A 23100-nucleotide genomic window follows, 5' to 3' on the forward strand; every position below is an offset into this window, starting at 1 on the left:
GCACATGTACCCTAGAACTTAAAGTATAATAATAATAAAAGAATATCATGTTTACGTTTTTACTCTAGTTCTTGAAAAAATAATTTTTTAAGAAAATTAAATAATACTCTAGCAAAACAACTTCATATATTTTTGCCTTGCTAACACATCAGTGCCCACTATATATGTAAGCTACAAACTTACCCAAAGGAACTGTGTTAAATTAAAATTGACAACATGTCTTTGAACTCACAAGTTTTAAACAAGGCACTTTTTACAAGATTTTCCTGCCTTAAGGAAAATGGTTAACTTATATTTAAGAAACAAAGGTATAAATTTCACCCCAACTCAACTCAATAACTCAGTAAATAAAATTCAATTAAATTATAACCACTCATAATAGCTAGTATTCATCAACACACAGAATACCATTTAATTATTTACTACTTCTGAACAAATCAATTAGACAAGTTAAGAGTTTAATTATCATTATTTTTTTTTTTTGAGACAGAGTCTCACTGTGTCGCCCAGGCTAGAGTGCAGTGTGGCGCAATCTCAGCTCACTGCAACCTCCGCCTCCCAGATTCAGGTGATTCTCCTGCATCAGCCTCCCATGTAGCTGGGACTACAGGCACGCATCACCACACCTGGATCATTTTTGTATTTTTCAGTAGAGACAAGGTCTCACAATATTGGCCAAGCTGGTCTCAAACTGACCTCGTGATCCACCCGCCTCGGCCTCCCAAAGTGCTGGGATTACAGGCGTGAGCCACCGTGTCTGGCCAAGAGTTTAATTATTAAGCAATGATCTAAAACTAAACTATTAAGTGAAGGTGTTTTAGAAAAGGGAGTGAGAAGGCCAAAAGATCTCTATATCTAAAACAAACATGCAAAAACATACTGCAAGCAAGTTTACATCTTGAGAAGGCTGCACATAAGTAAATATAAACAAAGGTATAAAAAGATTATTTAATAGATCTGGTAAATACATGGAATTCAACAAAATTTACATTATCAAATACTTTAATTTCCTGGAGCATCATAACAAAAATACTAAACTTAGAATTTTCCCTCGTTCAGTGCAACCTAATGGTAACAGTATTTTGCATAAAAGAAAGGGAAGGACCTTTAAAATCATATTATCAAGTTAAATTTTACCTTATATAAATTTCACTTGCTATTTTTGATAGTATTGATTAGATGCCATGAGTTTTATTATCAGGAAGTTATTTCCAATTGGACAAAAACTATATTCTACTAAAATAATTGCATGAGACCTAGACAAACACAACCGGGCAATACAAACACAAATATTAACAGTAACATTTTTTAAACATGCTAGCCAAAAAAATCACTGCATTAGAATACCAACAATGTAGAAACCTAGTACTCTAATGATTATCACATACCATTAAAAGAATGCTTTTTAAAAAAAGGTAAAACTGATAAACCACCGTAATGTAACTTAGCAGAGATTCAAGTGTTACGGTACTATCCACTTAACCATAAAAGAAACTGAGGAGCCTAAAAGCAGTTCATTCCTTGGCGTATTTAGTATGCCCTCAAATAAAAAGACAATCTATATCCATAATTTCTTGTATTTCTCTAATAATCTATTACCAAAGCATCTGGATGTAAAATTCCAGAAAAAAAATACTCTAGGTATTCAGGTGAGAAAATAATGGGAGAAATTTCTTCTAGGTCTCCTCCTTTGTTGAAAACTTTCCAAGATTCTGTATGTTTTTCTAAAGAGTGGTCCAGAAATTTTAACAGCTTTGTGCCTCATCCTAAATGAGAAATCTTCCAAAATCAGAATCCAGGCAAAACTTAACTTCAAAATCCTTACATCACAGATTGAAAAAAATATATTTCTTCTATTAATTCTTGATTGCTCATAAAAATGATTACTGATATTTGTTTAAAGAAAAGTTCAGATGGAAGAAAGTTACTTTTTGGCTCCATCTGTAACTTCAATAACTTCATCTCTACAATTTCTGCTGCTAAGAATGAGCCACTTCAATACTTTTAATAATATAAGAATTAAAGCAGAAAAGTTTTTTTTTCAGACCGCAAGTATCTACATCATTTAGAAATCAGAAGTCTAAAACATTGGCTGTTAGCAAAGAGTAGATGATTGAGATGATATGACCTTAATAGTTCAATATAATCATAAGTCACCGGTGTTCAAAACAAATGCAGCTTCATTTGTTCATCAGATATACTTCTAGTTGTTTACTAAAGGAAGCCAGCTTGGAATTGATAACTGTGTGCCACAGTGTTGAGTTAGAAGTCTTGAGAAAAGTTTCAATCTTCTGGAAAGCCAAAGAAAAAGATGCTCATGGCCACTTTGATGAATCCAAAGAGAAGTATGAAAGTTATTATTCTAGAAACTATCTTAACAAAATGGAATTCTTGCTTCAGTTTTTAGCATTATGGAGTTATCAAACCGTGCCTCCAGTTTTGTCTTCATGTAATAACATTACCTTATTGGGGTTGGGTTTGAGCAAGTAAGACTTCTTTCCAGGAATTTCAGACAGAAAATGAGACATCTAGGGTATTGCTCCTCCTAGATTAGATAAGAAGGAAAGGTATAGCTAGGTGTTGTTTGCTAACTATCTTGACTTTAGCAGAAGATAAAAAGCATGGGACTCATTATCAAGATTTTCACTGTGTTGGCTGTTTTTTCTTGTCTTGTCTTTTTTGTTTGTTTTTGTTCCAATAATTAGCTTACAGATATTCACTTTAGCTTCTATAAGCAGGGCTAGTCATGGAAAAGACTTCAATTTTTCCTCTAGGCATCTTCTGTATGCAATCCTTTAATTTTCAGTTCCAAGAGGCTGCAATGGCAAGGCAGATGGTTTGCATGTGACAGCATGCAGCTCAGAGCACAACTTAAGCAAAAGAAAAAAAATGGACATTCTGTTTGGAGTTGATGCTGCAGACTTGGAAAAGATGAATGCATTGATTCAGTGTTGGAAGAAACAGGCCTCTATCATAGCTATCTGTATTCAAATTCACTTCCATATTTGTTAGTAAGCCAAAAGCCAAGCCCAATTCAACACACGCATTTTAGGTTCACTCTTCAAAGTTAAAAAAAATATATAGATACTCAAATCCCATACTAAATTTCTGATATCTGAAAATTCACTACTTCATATAATATTCTCAATTAAAGCAATTTTTACAGTACTCAATGTTTTTATGAAGAAAATATCAAATACATGTAAATGGTAATTCCTAGAAATTAAAATAATTAATCCTGACTGGTAAATAAATTATGTGAACTAAACTTCTAATATGCATTTTTTTCCATATCACACATAGCAACAAAATATTATGGCCTATTTCATAATTTTGGCAATCTTCATAATTCAGAGCTGATTAACAAAGAGCTCCTGGCCAAATATTAACACTGTAGCAAGAAACAGTTGGCAATAGTCTAATCTTCCACCTCATCTTTTCCATTTTTTTTCATGAAACTTCCTCAAGAATTCCTAAAACAGAATTGTAAGATAAATTCCAAAACCCAATAAATTCTGATAAATTCTCTAAAACAAGGTTGATTTTTACATCAAAGGCAATGTTTATCTTCTGAACCTTTATAAATTGTTTCAATGAAATACCAGTCCTATTGATACAGTAATCCAAAAAAAAGGCAAGGATAACTTTATAATTCCAAAGTTTCCTGCTTTCTGGTAATTTCTACCAATTCATGTGGTAGATACAAACCTATTCTATCAACGTTAATCACAAATTTTGTATTTTATCCTTTGAATAGTTGTTTCATAATTTCAATAATCTGTTTCACTCAGATAAATTGAAAAAAATAACCCATGAAAATATTACTAATCAAATCTCCCAACACTTTTTAGAAAAGGTCACTCCATAAACAGTATTTAACTAGCTGATGCTAGATGCTGCTTATCACAATACAATCTGCATGTTAAAAGTAAAACATATCACACTTATCACACAGAAGGCTACAGTAACAGAGCAATAGTTGACATATGCATGCAGCAAAATCTGATAAATTAATCCATCTTTATCTAAAAGCATTATGCTTTTATTATTGCTAAACAACACATGTTATTAAGGGGCAAAACTGTTTAACATATTCATACCTTCAGTAAACTGGTTGTCTGATGAAAGCACACTTCCTGATGGCAAGGGACCAGCTGAACTTGAACCTTCCACCATCTGCCTCTTCTCAAAACTAAACTCAGGAAGTCTTGGAGCCTGAGGTCTGGTTTTTCTCGCAGGGTTCAAGAAAAAACAGTAGGCACATCGAAAAGCTGCAGAGAATTTTTTAAAAATAAGCAAAACCACAAACCAAACAAAGTTCAAGGACTAATTAGTTAACTCACTTAAGATTATTTTTGCAGATATTCAAAAGAACCTTTTAAAAGTTACTGCGCATGTTATTTAAATAATAATATGGTAGATGCTCTAAACAGAACTAAAGCATACTTCCTAATTATTAGAATTTTAATTTTTAAAATTAAAGGCAGAAAAGGCATAATAGGTTACATAGCAGGCTAACTATATAATAAGTTACACAGCAGGTTGATAGCAGAATAATATTAATGACTTAAAAGAATTTGTGAGATTACATTTCTAGTCACCAGAATCATTAGGTATTTTAAAATCCAGAACCTTGCACATTTACCCATGAAAATGTAGTACATAATATTTTAGAAGTATTTTCAATTTACCACAGTTTTTAACAGTGGCTACACATGAGAATCATTTGCAGAGCTTTAAAAAATATACTGATGCCTGGACGCCATACTCAGTCCATTAAATGAAACTCTTTGTAAATGGGTCCTGGGCATCAAAATTATTTTAAGCTCTTCGGGTGATTGTGATGCACAGTGGGGTTTGAGAACAACTGGCCTAGAGGCTGTACATTACACAGGAAAAAACCTGAATTGTCTTCCCTGCTTTGCTCTATGTACTAAAATAAGGATAATATGCCTAACCAATGTATACAAAGACAGTATATAAAATAAAATGACACTGCATAGAAAATGGCATAGAATAAAATATTTAAGCGTAAATTATTTAAATCTCATTGCCCAATAATTCTTACCAATGTATTCAAATTCTTCCTTCAAAGCCATGCCATTATGAGAAAAACATTGCTGGCATATAAGTGCATACCTACACCGTAAGGAAAAATGAACAGACCAATTACAAAAGCAGACAAAGTTCATGACAGAGACTAATTTAGCCAGCATGACTAATTTATATTTTAACACAGCTAAATATGCCATAACAAATTATATGAGACTTAGTAAACCACAAACAATATTCATTAAACAAAAGTCAAAATTAACCAAAGCCCAAATTTCAAGCATTTAAAAATATAATTTATACATCAAATTTAAAATAAACTAAGCAACAGTTAAATGAATACGTCTTTACTAAGTTAGCAGAAACATATTTGACAACTGAACACTTAAATTTTGGCGTTTCCCAAAGTATAGTGCTGGGGATGAAAGCCTCCAAATCTGTGATAAGGCTGGAAAAGTTGGAACCCTCTTAGAGATTCACAATGAACATTATTAAAACCTGAGAAATTTTGCAGCAAATAGACATATTTAATTTTGTTTAGTACAACCCAAAGATTAATTTCTATACATGATTCTTATACCTTTCCCAGTTACACTAAACATCTTCCTCATTTTCTATTTATATACTTTCTCAGTTCTCTGTGGATATACTCAACGAATACTTCACTATATCAAATGTCATTCTATTTTGAATAACATACAATTCATTACATAAACATTAAATTCTGATTCCTTTTTTAAAATAATAATTAGGAGAGCTGTCAAACATCTACTACCCTATGAATTTTTTAAAAATCTATACTTTGACAATTGCTCTGTACATATCATACGATCTTCCTAGAGTTATTTTAAGAATTGGAAAAGCATTTTGAGAACTGCTAAGTACTAAATACATGCAAATTCCTCTTAACATTAAAAGTACTACTATCACCAAGTCCAGTACTGATACCTATAAAGCTCCATTTCTTAGAACCTATCAGAGTTGCATTATGTTTTTGCTCTTTAAGTTTAAAAGTTTCAATGAAATAATCTAGTTTCTCTAAAAGTTATAGCAGAGTTAATATTTTTTCAAAATGGATTTAGCCCAGACTATGTTGTCAAAACTTCTACTGTCAAATAATTGAATATGTACTCTTTTGCAGGGCTATAAAATATTCCATTATGCTATGAAGTCAGAAAATAGGTGTCACAAAACTGTAGAACACCTAGTGTGTGCACACACACACATCCTGTTTTCACTTTCATTTATCTACCACCCCAGTAAATATTACCTGTTTTGTGGACCATCACCAACCAGATATTCAACAATTCTATCCAAAGCACCTCGTTCTCGGGGGAGAATAGGTCTTGCTAAAGGTGGACCTGGAGGATGAAGACCTATTAAATAAATAAATACATACAAAATTTATATACATGAAATATACATAAAGTTTAATTCCATTACCAAGAACTACCCATGCTTGTTAGAACTTTTAAAAGGTTTTAACAAAATAGCAAAATAGTAATTCTTATAAATCTCTGAAGAACATTCAAGTTTTCATTAATAATACGGTACTACAAAAATAAATTTAAATATGTGCTATATTAGAACTACCTTTGCTAGTAGATTCTATAGTAGATTCCTACATAACTACTAGCAAATAAAATTATGCTTAGTTCTGTACAAACTGATTTTTTTAAGTGCTCCAACTCTTAAAAGCCTACGTAATAGTAAATCAGGGGACTTCCATTTCAGGCCATAATAGAGTAACAGGAGTCAGATTTAACATCCCACCTAAAACAACTAAAATACTGTGCAAAACATATGAAGTAACAGTTTTAAAGACACTGGATATCAAGCAATGTATGTTATTGTTCCCTGAGAAGACTAAAAACAAAACATGCCCTACAACTGCCCCAGCTTATTGCCTATAGTTTCCACTTGGCAGTGAAAGTAAACCCAGGTGAAGTGTAGCAGGCTCTCATAGTTGAGGAGACAAAGCCAGAATTCTGAGGAGGTCAAGGCATATCGAGTTCACAAGAAAGGGTACCAAGCAGGAGAGAAGGCACAGAGAAACAACAACAAAGATCTGCAGAGGGTCTACTGGAGAATTCAGCAGAGTACTGACTGGTGTATGCACGTGAGAAAACTATCTGAGGATGGAGGAAAAAGACTACTCAAAAAGGTGAAAAGAAACAGCGTTTATACAGGGCCAAGAATATTGCCCATTTCCAATCAGAGTGGACAAACCTCCTAACACACAGGCCATTAGGTAAAGTATTCAGAAGAGTACTGTATAGGAATTTTTAAAACCCAGCATTCAATAAGGTAAAATTCACAATCTCTGGCATCAGATTAAAAATTACTAGACATGCCAATAAGCAGGAAAATATCACCAATAAGAAAAATCAATCAAAATTGATCCAGAAATCATGAAAATGACTGAATTAGTAGACAAATATTAAGACAATTCTTATGACTATATTTCCTATGTTTGAGAATCTAAAGATTCAGTATGCTAAGTAGACATAAAAAAACTTAAAACTTAAAAAAAAATTGAACTTCTACAGATAAAAACTACAACGTCTAGTATAAAAAAATCCAGAGATTATGTGTACAACAGTTTAGACACTGTACACAAAAAAAACTTGCGAACTTTAAGACATAGCAATAGAAACCATACAAAATGATACCCAGGTGCAGTGGCTCATGCCTGTAATTCCAGCACTTTGAGAGGTCGAGGTAGACAGATCACTTGAGCTCAGGTGTTCAAGACCAGCCTTTGAGAGGTCGAGGTAGACAGATCACTTGAGCTCAGGTGTTCAAGACCAGTCTGGGCAGTATGAGGAAGCCCCATTTCTACAAAAAAAATACAAAAATTAGCTAGGTGTGGTGGCATGCACCTGTAGTCCCAGCTACTCAGGAGGCAGAGGTAGAAGGACTGCTTGAACCCGCGAGGTGGAGGCTGCAGTAAGCCATGATCGTACCACTGCACTCCAGCCTGGGTGACAGCAAGACCACAGAACAATCTCAAGCAGCCTAATACATATATATATATATAACTGGAGTCCATCAAGAAGAGGAGAGAAATGAAGAAAAAGACAAAACTATTTAAATAATGCATATTTTCCAAATTTGATTAAATCTATAAACCCACAGATGCAAAAATATCAACAAATCCCAAATACAAGAAACATAATTTTGCTCCAACACAGTGCATGAACAAATTGCTTAAAACCAATAATAAAGAGAAAAATCTTGACCGCGTACGGTGGTTCATGCCTGTAATCCCAGCACTTTGGGAGGCCGAGGTGGGCAGATCACAAGGTCAAGAGACAGAAACCATCCTGGCCAACATGGTGAAACCCCATCTCTACTAATACAAAAATTAGCTGGGTGTGGTGACACGTGCCTGTAGTCCCAGCTACTCAAGAGGCTGAGGCAGGAGAATTGCTTGAACCTGGGAGGTGGAGGGTGCAGTGGGCTGAGATTGTGCCACTACACTCCAGCCTGAGCAACAGAGCGAGACTCTGTCTCAAAAAAAAAAAAAAGAGAGAGAGAGAGAGAGAGAGAAATCTTAAAAACAACCAAAAAAAATACATTCTGTACAGAGAAAAAGATAACAATGACAGCAGACTTCTCATCAGAAAAGACTCAAGTCAGAAAACGATGAAACAGTATGTGTAAAATTCTGAAAGAAAAAAAACTGTCAAAAATTCTATATCCAGTATGAACATCTTTTTTAAATGAAGACTTTTTCAGATATACAAAACTGAAAGAATTCATCACTAGAAAAACAACAATACAAGAAATGTTAAAAAGAAGTCCTTCAGGCAGAAGGAAAGTGATAGCACATGGAAAGCAAGATCTACACAAAGGAATAAAGAATCTAAAACAGTTATCATGTGGGTAAATATATAAGACTTTTTATTATTTAAATCACCTTAAAAGATAACTGACTGCACTCTATTATGCATTATATATAATCTAGAGATGATTTAAAGTATATGGAAGGTTATGTATAGATTATATGCAAATACCATGCCATTTCTTTTAAGAGATTTGAGCATCTGTGCATTACAGTATCCACTGGGTGATCCTGGGACCAATCGCCCACGAATATATGTTCTTTCAAGTAAATATAAAACATTTACCAATACATGGCATTCTCAGACATAAAACAAGTATCAATACACATAAGAAGATTCAAATAACACAATGTATGCTTTCTAACAATAGAATTAAATTAGAAATCAGCAGCAGATAAACATCTGAAAAATCTCCAAATATTTGGTGACTAAATAACATACATTTGAATAACCCAGGATTCAAAGAAAAAAGGAAAATTAGAAAGTATTTTGAACTGAATGAAAATGGAAAAAAAAATCGAAATTTATGATATGCAGCTAAAGCAATAATGAGAAGAAAATTTATAATATTAAACACCTATATTACAAAAGAAGATAGGACTAAAATCCATAATTTCAGCTTCCATATTAAGAAACTATAAAAGAAGAGCAAATGAAACCCAAAGTACAGAATAAAAGAAATAATAAAGATCAGAGAGGAAATTAATACAACAGAAAATACAAAAATAATAAAGAAAAGCTGGTTCTTTGGAAAGATCAATATAATTGTTAACCTCTAGCCAGACTAATCAGGGAAAAAAAGATACAAACTATTAACATCAGAAATGAGAAAAATAGCATAATTCTGGATTGTAAAAACATTAAAAGAATAATTAGGGAATATTATGAGCAACTTAATGCCAATAAATTCTACAGGTTAGATAAAATGGACAAATTCCTTGAAAGACTACCAAACTACTAAAGTTCACTCAAGAAGATAAAAATAATTATTTGTTAAAATTTTGTTAGGAATTTTTGCATCTATGTTCATGTGTGATATTTGTCATAGTTTTTCTTAAAGAAATTGAATTTTTAGTTTAAAAAAAAAGAAAAAAAACCTTTTTCTCTCAGGAAAAAAACAAAACAAAACAAAACCGGCCCAGATGCTTCAACTGGTCAAATCTTTAAAATTAAGGAAACATTTAAATTAAGGAAGAAATAATACCAATTCTACACAAATTGTCCAGAAAATTGAATAGGGAATACTTATTCATAATGTTATGAAATGAAACCGACATAACTCTGATACCAAAACCAGAAAAAGATATGACAAGGAAAAAATAAACAAAAAAAACCCACAGACCAATATTCCTAATGAGTACTGATATAAACATTTTTAACAAAATATTAGCAAATCAAAGCCAACAATATGCATATAAGATAATTCATCATGATCAAGTGAGATTTATTCCAGGAAAGCAAGTTAGTTTAACATTTAAAAATCAATGTAATTCACTATATGAACAGGCATTAAAACAAAGAAACAAAGTCCAATAAAAACATCTCAATAGCTGTAGAAACAGCATTTGAAAAAATCCACAATCTATTACTGATTTAAAAGAAAACCTTCAGCTAACTAAGAATAGATGGGCACTTCAAGCCGATAAGGAGTATTTATTAAAACAAAAAACCCTAGAGCTAACATCATGCTAAACTGTGAAAGAATAATTGCTTCTCCCATAAGATCAACAAAAAGGCAAGGATGTCCACTCCTAGCACGTCTATTAACACTGTACTGAAGGTTATAGCTCATATAATAAGATAAGAAAAATAAATAAAAGAAAACCAGATTAGAAAGGAAGAAGTAGAATTTTCTTTATTCAGACAATGTGGCTATGTAGAAAATACTACATAATCTACAAAAACGTTATACTATCTAGAGCCAATAAATTAGTTTATCAAGGTTATAGGATACAAGAGCAATATACAAAAATCAATTGTATTTCTATATACTAGCAATAACCAATTGGAAATAGTTAATAAAACAATACCATTTACAAATGCATTAAAAATATGAAATAATTAGATGTGAATTTAACCAAAAAATGTGCAAAATCTATACACCAAACAGTACAAAACATTGCTGAAAGAAATTAATGACCTAAATAAGTGAAAAGAAATATACTGTGTTCATGTAATAAATTAGACAATATCGTAAGAGACTAATAGTGAGTGGGGAGTGGAGGAATAACACATAAAATTTAGTTAATTTTTATTTTATATAAAAATAATAAAAATAAAGAGTTACACATTCAAACGTTATGAATTGTAACCCTATAACCTCTGAAAACTGAAAGAGAACTATTTGCAGGAGATACTCTGAATTGAAACAACACACAGAAGGCACTGAGAAGAAAGTGACAAAATAAAATGTGATGTTTGCCTTTGTAAAACAAGACAGAATGAACATAATAAGGTGGGCAGCAATGGAGGTTTACATGGAGACTTCATAGAAGACTCTGAAACAAAATGGAACCCTATTGGAAGACGCCCTGCAATATAGGGATACAAAGGTTTCAAAATGGCTGTGACAAAATCTTTCAAGTATTCAAGATGGCTTTAGGATAGCAATACATTATACTAAATTCCTATAATTTAAAGGAATAAAAAGGAAATTTGATTTGTAAATAATCACAAACTTAAAGGCTACTACCATCTATAAAAGGGCAACTGATGTCAAAATTATAGCTATTAGTAAATAAAAGTCAGGTTCCAGACCAAGTTCTTAGTATTAGAAATCAAGTACACTTTTTTTTTTTTTTTTTTTTTTTTGAGACGGAGTCTCGCTCTGTCGCCCAGGCTGGAGTACAGTGGCATGATCTCAGCTCACTGCAACCTCCACCTCCTGGGTTCCAGCGAGTCTCCTGCCTCAGCCTCCCAAGTAGCTGGGATTACAGGCACCTGCCACAAGGCCTGGATAATTTTTGTATTTTTAGTAGAGATGAGGTTTCACCGTGGTAGTCAGGCTGGTCTCGAACTCCTGACCTCAGGTGATCAGCCCGTCTCGGCCTCCCAAAGTGCTGGGATTACAGGCGTGAGCCACTGCACCCGGCTCTCAAATACACTTTTAAGATTCCATCACTGGCAGGGTGCAGTGGCTCACACCTGTAATCCCAGCACTTTGGGAGGCCAAAGTGGGCAGATCACCTGAGGTCAGGAGTTTGAGAACAGCCTGGCCAATACGGCGAAACTCCTACTAAAAATACAAAAATTAGCCGGGCCTGGTGGTGCCCGCCTGTAATCCCAGCTACTCAGCAGGCTGAGGCAGGAGAACTGCTTGAACCCATGAGGCAGAGGTTGCAGTGAGCCAAGATCCACGACACTGCACTCCAGTCTGGACGACAGAACAAGGCTCCGTCTCAAAAAAAAAAAAAAAGATTCCATCAGCTAAGTTACTGGTTTACGTGTGCTAACAACATTCAATTATTATCATCAAAAAATAAACTTGAATCCAGACATGGTCATCCCTCATTATCAAATTTTCAACTTGAATAAGCAAGCCAAATTAGATTTGGAAAGCATTTAAGCCAACTTAAATTTTGCTAGAGTATTTTACTTCTACATATTTAAAGTGAACATATCCACAAAAGAATCTGGATACATGAAATAACAGATTTCATAAAAATGTCTTAAACCTCTTGCACATGCATCTTTATATTCATGCTGTTATAGACAATGGTAATTAATACAAACATCAAAAGCAATCATTGTAGGAATACTGGTCATTTTTACACAGCTTGGCAAATTATCAAGTACCTGCTGGTTATTAATTTTCAAACATATGGGAGCTCTGTGGTCATACACATTAAATTGATTCTCTTCCACAAATATGGCATAAAGAAAAAATTAAGTATTAATCTTCTTTATAATAAATTATTTAACTCATTCACATTTTTGGCAATGTACAATTTAAACACAGTCTTTCACACAGAAACTAATTAAAAACTTTAGTAAAACATGTTATATTTACATGATCATAAAATCTAGGCTATTATTCCTTCTATAGCCCTATTCTTACATGTACAATACAGTTTTTATTACTATATATGTTGCTAAACTTTTTGCTTAAAATAAATTAGATATACAAAGGTATATAATCCATACATTGGCACCCAAAAATGTTATTTCATTAAACAACCAGGAATTTTAATTTACAAATCATGGGTATCTCAAATCAACCAGATAACAACAGAAACATTAATTTTCAATCAATTTAACTTTTCTTAATTGCATAAAATATATGGCTGCCTTAAGTACTGTCATTATATGTCAAATTTAAAAGTATTGTTTTACATAACTATTTTAAAAGTTTTAAGATTTCTATACATTTCATTTATAGTCAGTATTCTTAATTTGTTAATAAATGAAGAGGTTTTTTAGTCTTCTAAAATCTCATGCTGCATTTGTGAAGGAAAACAGGAAAAACATCTACTGTACTACGTAACATTTCCATTTTTTAATGATTTTACTACACAAATACTCTGATTACCTGATATCAGCTACTGCCTAGCCTCAAAATCATTATTAATTATATATTAGTAATTAGTCATGAAATAACAAATTAATCTACATTAGAATTAAATAATTTAAAACAAATAATTTACTATCATATACAACAATATGACATGGAAATCTATGTAAAACAATGTGATCTGTGCTAAAGCAGTGGACTTCCATGCCCCAATCACACTCCAAAAGAAACTGCAGGGTACTATAGTCTATTACACTTCAGAATGGGATCTTCCCCTAGAGATCCACCACAGTGAAAAGAGATAATCTATAAAATAAAGACAATATGTTCATTTTGGAGCTTTATAAAATATCTATCAGAAAATACTAAGGTTCTATGCCTTAAAAAAAATCTACTAGCCCACATTAACAAAAGTATACCATAATACAGGAGTATTATTCCTGAAATATGTTGTCTTGTTTAAAAATATATGTATGGAGTTTAGCAAAAAACATCAATACATTCCAAAAGTGTTTTCTTCTATCCCCATTTTATATAAATATGGAGGCATTCTAAAGTTGAATATAAAAAGATATGCTGTACTGTTGGCTACAGAATAATACAAAGTTTTATTGCCATTTAAACAAAGAAGCCATAACAGTTAAATGAGCTCGAGAAATAGGTTTCAGTATCGCAAGGTGCCAGCTGTAAAGAGTTATGGCTAATTGAATATGGAACTCCTGCTTAATCAGATAACTGCTCTGCTATTTCCAAATGAAAAGCCATTTCCATACCATCTGAAAATGGCCCATTTTATTGGTAACCAGAGAAAACAATATAAACTGTAAATAACATTAAGTACTCTGTTTACCCATTCCAGGCACTGAAGTAGCAGGGGATCCAAGATGTCTTGGTAACACATTTGATGGGAGGGCTGGAGTAACAGTCCTTTCTGGGGGTCCACCAGGGGCAGAACTGTCCTTTGGTGGTCCAGGAGATACTGGAACTTGTGGAGGAGGGCCCTGGTTAGGGCTTGCTGGTGTTGGAGAAAGGTTTCTTTGAGCTGCAGTTCGCTGACGAATCTCTGAGAAGAGTAAGTACATACTAGACTTAATTTCCAATATACCATATTAGCCAATATCACAAACAATTTATATTTATTAAAATTTTACAGCCCCAAAAGGCATTGTAGTGTCAAAATTACTTATAATAAGAAATCTACAATATGTGACATTGAAAACAAAGTACTCTATTTCTGAACTTATAGTTCAACTGTACGTTTATACAACAAGCTGTGATCTAAGTGTAGCTACTGATACCACTTTTCAAAACAAATTCAGTAAAATAGAGTAACCTAATTACGTGTCAAGTCTTTTTACAGTAATCTTCCTAATTATGATAAAGGAAAGAAAGTTTATCAGAATTAGTGAAAACTCCAAATTGCAGATTTGTTTTTCAAGATTTAAAAAAACTAAAAACTAAGAGATAAGTGAATAAGTATATTCTGGAATTATCAAAGTAATTAATCTAAGTAGTCACAGAAATGCTGAAAAAGTATTTTTACTATTAGGAGGTACCATTTCCATTCTCCTTTATGGTATTGCTATCCTTTTGGCAAATTTGTTTTGGCCAAAACATTCAACAGATCTACTCCATATAAACAATGTTTCATCATTAATAAATCTTAAGCTTATAGTTACAGAAATTACAAGATTCTCTGTAACAGGGGTCAGCAAACATGCCAAATCCAGGCTGCCGCCTGCTTTTGTAGTTTTATTAGAACACAGGCCAGTTCTTTTGTTTACATATTGTCTATGACTGCTTTAGAAGAGTAGAGTCCTTGCAACAGAGACCACATGGCTCTCAAGGCCATTTAACTATATTTACTATCTGGCTCTTTACAAAAAAAGTTTCATGACTTGTACTCAGTAACATAAAATTAAATTCTAGTATTCTCCATTCCCACCAATATTTTACTTGAATGTCAGTGGTAAGATTTCACATAAAGAAGCCTTTATACTTTTTCAATTCTACCTACCACATTAAATTATCACAAATCCTGAATTAGTGAGCTGAAACTAAATGAGTTATTTTTAATTGGCATAAATAGTAAAAATACATACGTCCAGAAGCAAAACACTTGGACTCTACTTGACAGTTAAAGATTTTCATGAAAGTTCATTGCAATTGAAAGTACAGGTCTAGCATCAGATCTTAGTTCATCCCAATCTAGTCTACTAGCTAAGAACCGGGGTCCTGAAGTCAAAAAGATTTGGCTGGAATCCTGGCGCTGGCTACATGACTTCAGATGGGTTACTTTACTTTGACAAACGCGTTATTTTATCTGTAAAATTAGGATAATATTATTAAGTAATATAATTGTTATGAGAATTAAATATGATAATGTATGTAAACTGATAGCTCACATTTAATGAATACTTACTTCAGATGACAGTTTTTGTGCACAACTCAGTATTTTCAAATGATTTTAGCTAAAATTACTGGGACCAACTAATTTTCCATTGGTTCACAATTTAGTCTTTAACCAAGCCATGGCAATAATAAATTATAAGCATAGTATCATTACAAAAATGGAAGCATCTTTATATTTTGCTACTTTCCATGCAAATTATGTAGAAAATTTCAGCTTTCACCTGAACAAATCATATCCTAACATCTGCAAATTAGCTGCTAACTTTATTTTTTACTCACAAGGAGCACCTTAATAGGTGGTTGCACATTAGGAAAACTGTTAAATGCTGCAAAATGTACTGAGATCAATAAAATCATATTAGGATTTGATAATTTAAACTGCTCATTTGAAAATAAGGTATCAAATACTGTAAATCATTTTTCAGCCAACTTTCAGGTAAAGCATAACTCAAAAAGCGGCATTTTTCTTCCAGATAAATAAAAGTTTAGCATTTATTAGACTATATAAAAGCAGCTATTATCCTTCCTCTTCATGAAGACTTGAGACTACTTCCTCTAAATGTACATTTACCCAGTGAAAATTACCTGAAATGCTTTTACTGTCACTAGTACACCACTGGAAGGTGACTAGCTAACAAAGGACACCATGTCAAGCATTCCATAAAAGAGACGTCCCTTAATAATTCTAAATCTAAACTTAGGCAAAGGGGGAAAATGTACAGCAGAGTCACAAAAGGGAGAAAATGTAGTTTCATAATTTTCAAAGGAAAAGCAAGTAACAAAAGTTACAATATCTTCAATAGTTTAAAATAACAACAAGGTACCAAATCTATATTTGGCAAAATATTATAAAATATTCTGGTAGTCTCAATTTAAAATACCTCAGATTTATCTCCTTTTAACTACTTGTGATTCACAAAGTTTTGTATTAATTACTCTAAAAAGTTTCCAGTACTCAACAAAATAGTCAGATATATTCCACATTTCCTGCCTCAGTTGTAAGATACAAAGCCCCCAAAGCCCCCAAAAGAGCCACCAAGCATTCCACATGAATCTGGCAAAAAAATCATAAGCAGCATGCCATAAGGTTAATTCTCAACTGGAGTATGTTTTAACACCCTCATCAATGATCAATGACCCAACAAAAATCACACTCACTGAGGATGATGACATGCCTATATTAGGTTTAAATTCAAAATGAAGCAAACAGACCCATTACCAACCTCTTTTCAAAGAGGTTATTTATTAAGAGTTATGAATAAAGTTAGTTTGGTTAGTGGGTACAAAATATAGTTAGATAGGAGGAATAAGAACTAGTGTTTGATAGTACAGTAGGGTGACTACAATTAACAATAATGTGCCATTCAAAATAGCTAGAAGAGAAGAATTGGAATGTTCTCAACATAAGATAAATGCTTGAGGTGATGGATATCTCAATTACCTTGATTTAATCATTATAAATTGTATGCAAGTATGTAACCCCAAAAATATGTACAATTATATATCAATTAAAAATGAAGCAAATAGAATCCAAATGATATATTTTTTAAACTACTATATTAAACAGAAGCTTAAATTAATGATAAAACAGCATAGCTGTGCAAAGCAAAGACTCTGGGATCAAATGGTAGTAATTTTAGCTCCACCCTGTTTATTAGATGTGTATGCCACCTTTTCCAAGTTGATGACATCACTCAGTGCAGCTTTCTCACAATGTGAATACTTACCTCTTATGGTTGTTGTAAAGATTAAATGAGAAAATCAAGACAAAGAACTCAGCCAAAGCACATGCGAAGTACTTAACGGGCAATAACTATTAGCAGAAATAGTGCACATCTAAAGGTTCCAACGATTATAATAAATCAAAAACTAAACAACCTAGAATTTCTAAGGCAATTATTTAAAATATACAGATACTAATTTACACATTAAATGTTTCTCTAAAGTTATCTGTGAAGTCATTTAAATGTATAAATTCACAATTTATACATTTTATATTTTGCTACTTTCCATGCAAATTATGTAGAAAATTTCAGTTTGCTATTAAATAATATTGGGATGTTTTATAATCCTCATCCCTTAATTATCAGATTTTTTAAAACACTTTTTTTATGCTGCTAGAAGGTTGTCTTTGTTCTATTATCAAGCTGTAGTAGGAAGAACACCATACAATAATGAGGAGGCCTGGATTTTCATCTAGCTAATAGTACCAGTTCCTTTATTATTATTATTTCCATAGGTTATTGAGGAACAGGTGGTTATATGAGTAAGTTCTTTAGTGGTGATTTGTAAGATTTTGGTGCACCCATCACCCAAACAGTATACACTACACCCTACTTGTAGTCTTTTATTCCCATCCCCTTCCCGTTCTTTCCCCTGAGTCCCCAAAGTCCACTGTGTCATTCTTATGCCTTTGCACCCTCATAGCTTAGCTCTCACTTATGAGTGAGAACATACGATGTTTGGTTTTCCATTCCTGAGTTACTTCACTTAGAATAATAAGTCTCCAAATCTCATCCAGTTCACTGCGAAAGCTGTTAATTCATTCCTTTTTATGGCTGAGTAGTATTCCATCATTCATTCATATATATATATGAATACAAAAATAAAATATATATGAATACTATATATATACACATATATATATCACAGTTTCTTTACTCATTGGTTGACGGCATTTGGGTTGCTTCCACGTTTTTGTGATTGTAAATTGTGCTACTATAAACATGTGTGTGCAGTATCTTTTTCGTATAATGACTTGTTTTCCTCTGGGTAGAAACCCCGTAGTGGGATTGCTGGATCAAATGGTAGTTCTACTTTTATTTTTTAAGGAAATCTCCATACTGTTTTCCATAATGGTTGTACTAGTTTACATTCCCACCAGCAGTGTAAAAGTGTTCCCTGTTCACCACACCCACACCAACATCTACTATTTTTTTATTTTTTTTTATTATGGCCATTCTTGCAGGAGTGAGGTGGTATTGCATTTTGGTTTTGGATTTCCCTGATCATTAGTGATGTTGAGTATTTTTTCACGTTTGTTGGCCATTTGTATATTTTCTTTTGAGAATTGTCTATTCATGTTCTTAGCCCACTTTTTGACAGGATTGTTTGTTTTTTTCTGGCTCCTTACGTGAACTAAAACCCCACTATGTTCCAAATTTCCTTAACATGAGAGTGTTGGCAAAACTATAAAGGCAATATTCATATTTTCCCTAGCAGTGGTCAAAGGCTTTCTGAAGTACTGTGTCCAGTTCTAAGACTCACAAGAGAAAATTTCAGAAACTGGATTTTAGTAATGGGGGTGAGGGAATCTTTAAGCCTATTCACATATGCAGATGTGGAAACAGACTTACGGTGAATTCTGCTTTTTATACTTGTGAAAAAATTATACTAGAGTATAATTTTATACTATAGTACTATAGTTAGGGCACAGGGATATATTTTCAGGTAAATTTCTATTGTTTTCAGTTCAGTATTTTTTAATTTATTTGAATGTAATTCCTTTAAATAGTCAAAATAATAAAGACATCTCTTCCTTCTACTTCCAAATTTTTCTGAAGTCCATATTCATTACATCTTCTCTTCACATTCACTCATACTAAGCTGCTCCAAATTGTGTCTACTCTATTTCGCTACCAAAATTGTACTCTCAATAGGTCAATGTATTTTTATTGCTAAAAAATGACTTTATAACCTCTTCCTTCCTATAGAGGCAAAGCTTTTTGAAAAACAAAACAAAAAAAATTCTTCTCTGCATTTCACTTCTTAACCCAACTCAATCTGGTTTTTCTGCTCCTTTTTAGCTACCACAGTATTACCCACCACTGAAAGTATCATTGCTTTGGTCACCAACAATGTTATAATACCACTACTAATGTTGCGTTATCATAGCTACTCTTTATCAAATCCCTATTTTCTGCTAGGAACCATACTAGGCACTATATACGAATTTACTAATTTCATCTACTATTTACATCAATCCTTTGGGGTAACTCCTATCCCCAGTTTTCAAAAGGAGAAACCAAAGTTCAGTGGCTAAGTAACTTGCTAAAATTCTCACAGTAAAATAAGAGATGGAGCCAGGATTCAAATTCTAGTTTTTATGACAAAAATGCCCATATTCTCTGTGTTATGCAACCTGTCAAATTCAAAGGCCTCATTTCAGTCTTCTGCTTACTACCAGTCTAGCTCTACTTTTGACTCTGATCATTTATTCTTTTTCCTGGGCTCCTTTTTCTTCATCTACCCTTAAATGTCAATGTTCCCTGTAGTTCTGCCTTGGGTGCTCTTACTCTATTTTCTCTCTCTGGGCAATTTCACTCAATCTCGTATTTCCAGTAATAATCACCTATGCTTCCCAATTATTTCTAATCTGTATATCCATAACCTTAACCTTTCTCCTGAGCTCCATATGAAATAATCAACTACCTATGAACCTCAGCATCTTGCTATAACTCCCATTCAACAGATCCATAAGTAAATTTATTATCTTCTACAGAAACCAGTATTCCAATTATGTTCTTTATCTGGCATAACATACTAACATCTAAACAGTTGTCCAAACCAAAAACCTAGGTCACATCTTGATTCTTCCTCCCACCCCCAAACCCCGCCCCACTTTCCAAATCTAATTGCCTGTATCAATCTACTCCTGAATTATCTCTTAAATCTCTTCTTTTTCCTCAACACTATTGCTATAACCTTATCTAGTACAGGCCTTTATCTTGTAACTATATTAGATGATATTCCTAATTGATCTCTATGGCTCAGTCATATTCTCTCCAATCCAACCTCCATGTTACCAAAACAAAAAGTATTCTTTGTAAAATGCTAACTTGATGTAAAATTTAAAGCCTCCATTTACTTTACATGTTGTGTATAAGATAAAGTCCTGAACTCCAGAACTATACTACATAATGATGCAGACAAAGCCCTTCATAATTTGATCTCACCTTCATATGAATCCTACCTTCCTTTTTCAGGGATATGGCAATATTTGTAGTGCCTCAAGGTGCCAAGTTGTTTCTCTCTTCCAGTCCTTGCACATGGAGTAAATTCTTTACCTGAAGAGTATGTTTTCAATTCCATTCTCATAGCAAATTATTATTAAAAGTTATAATGCATTCTAATTCGTGCCTACCTTCATTTTGGTCCTTAGCATACTGTTTATTTACATGTGTATACCCCTTTTAATCAAAAGCTAATAAGCAGAAACTGCATCTCTGCAGACACATGATGTGGGAAAGGTAACTGGTACAGAGTATGAGCTTAATAAACACCTATGAAATGAATCTACTTTCCTCTTGCATTTCAATGCTAAATTTCCAACTGCCTATTACCCAACTTATTTGCTGTGAAAAACAGGAAAATGGCCTCTCAAAAATGTCCCCATCTTCATGTCCATTCTGTAAATATGTTACATGCAAGGCAGATAAAGATTGCAGATAGAATTAAGATTGCTAGTCAGCCTGCTGCATTTAGAATCTCAGCTTAACTTCAAGAGTCCACACAAAAGAGCTATCTTTAAGCAGAAAGCTTGCTATCAATAATAATACATAACACTTGCCAGCCTTTAGATGAGTTTATTCTTTTGTTCTACTTTTCAAATTAAAAATACATTTTGCTTTACAGTTCTTTGTCTTAACATTTACTTTCTTTTATCACCTTAATGATTTATTTTTGATCTGGTCTAACTTCTGGCAATCTGAACATTAAACCACATGAAACTTGCAGTTCACCAATGTCCTATTTGGTAAATTACTATTTTATAATATTTAAACAAAATACAGGAATGCCGCCGGGCGCGGTGGCTCACGTCTGTAATCCCAGTACTTTGGGAGGCCAAGGCAGGTGGATCATGAGGTCAGGAGATCAAGACCATCCTGGCTAACACAGTGAAACCCCATCTCTAGTAAAAACACAAAAAATTAGCTGGGCATGGTGGCAGGTGCCTGTAGTCCCAGCTACTTGGGAGGCTGAGGCAGGAGAACAGGAGAACGGCGTGAACCTGGGAGGCGGAGCTTGCAGTGAGCCCAGGTCGCACCATTGCACTCCAGCCTGGGTGACAGAGCGAGACTCCATCTCAAAAAAAAAAAAAAAAAAATACAGGAATGCCAAAATAAATGTTTACTTTTATTTTCTTCAACTCATTTATTAAGCAACCACTAAGCACAATGAAGCACATTGAAGGGGATGCAGAGTTGCATATAGAGGTAGCAAGCTATCTTTAAGACAAGAAAAACAAACTCACTAAATATTCTAATACAAGCTAAATGCCATATAATGGGAGCCAACAAAGTACTATAGAGTGAAGTGAGGACTTCACAAGAAGTGAGGACTGACAAATTAGTCATCTAGATGGGATGAAGAAAGGGTTTACAGTGATGGTGGCATTTGAGATAAACAATGAAAACTGGATTGGGATAGATATGCCTTTGTTATCCATATTAAAGTACATGTGGCAGTTTTAAAATAAGACTCCAAAATCCTCTGATTCTCCTTTCAACAAACGGGAGCGGAGGGTGTCTGTGTACCCTCTCCTTGAAACCGTACTCTGATTTTGATAAAGAGAACAAAGTTGTGCCGGAATCCAGGACTTTCTGTCTCCTGTGCTCCTTGGTCTTGGAACCTGCACCAGGGAAGAGTAAGCTCAAGTGACCCCAGAGAGAAGTCCATCTGAAGAGGAACCAACAGCCAGCACCAACTTCCAGCTGCATAAACCACCTTGATAGTAGATCCTCTAGCTCAGTAAAGTACCTCTAACTAATGTGAGACACAGATAAGCTGTCTCCACCAAACCCTAGCCAAATTGCAAATTTCATGAGCGAAAAAAGAATGCTATTTTAAGTCACTGAATTTTAGGATGGTTTGTTATATACTAAATAATTGTAACAGTATAAATTTGATACTTACGTAAAGAACACTCAAATTTCTTATAAGGCAAATTTATTCAGGTGAATTTATTATTTTATAAGGCATTTTCAGATTCTCTTAATCAAACACATCCCCAAAAAACAGCAAAATATAAAGTATTGCTCCATTTGGTATAAAGATTTAAAAAATCTATAATTTCTACTTTAATTTTCAATACATGCTATGGAACACAAGTGAGTAAACTCTAAAACCTACTGAAATAAGAAGTTGTAGTCTATTTCCAAAAACCATTAAATGTCTCTGCAAAAATAATTGATTCTGAATCTAGCTGTGGCAACATACAATTGACTTTTCTTTTGTTACATTTCATTAGTAAAGGTGCAGGGTTGAGGACAAAAGGCA

At 33.4% G+C, this 23100-nt stretch overlaps 1 protein-coding gene across 7 annotated transcripts in view; it reads right to left on the reverse strand.

Moving 5' to 3' along the window:
- LNPK (lunapark, ER junction formation factor) overlaps window positions 1-23100 on the reverse strand; it is a 78234-nt gene that overhangs the window by 4275 nt on the left and 50859 nt on the right. For 5 of the 7 annotated variants that reach the window (XM_011743898.3, XM_011743899.3, XM_011743904.3 and 2 more), the window contains 4 exons: window positions 14261-14473; window positions 6323-6428; window positions 5069-5139; window positions 4101-4271 (listed from right to left, as the gene is read on the reverse strand). In XM_011743898.3, the coding sequence (XP_011742200.2) occupies window positions 4101-4271; window positions 5069-5139; window positions 6323-6428; window positions 14261-14473 (561 nt within the window). Of the gene's footprint in view, window positions 1-2462; window positions 2546-4100; window positions 4272-5068; window positions 5140-6322; window positions 6429-14260; window positions 14474-23100 lie in introns of all 7 variants that reach the window. The other 2 variants (XR_988098.2, XM_011743902.2) reach the window with 2 other exon arrangements.

Source organism: Macaca nemestrina, chromosome 11 (assembly GCF_043159975.1).
Source record: "Macaca nemestrina isolate mMacNem1 chromosome 11, mMacNem.hap1, whole genome shotgun sequence".
In the NCBI taxonomy this organism is placed as follows: domain Eukaryota; kingdom Metazoa; phylum Chordata; class Mammalia; order Primates; family Cercopithecidae; genus Macaca; species Macaca nemestrina.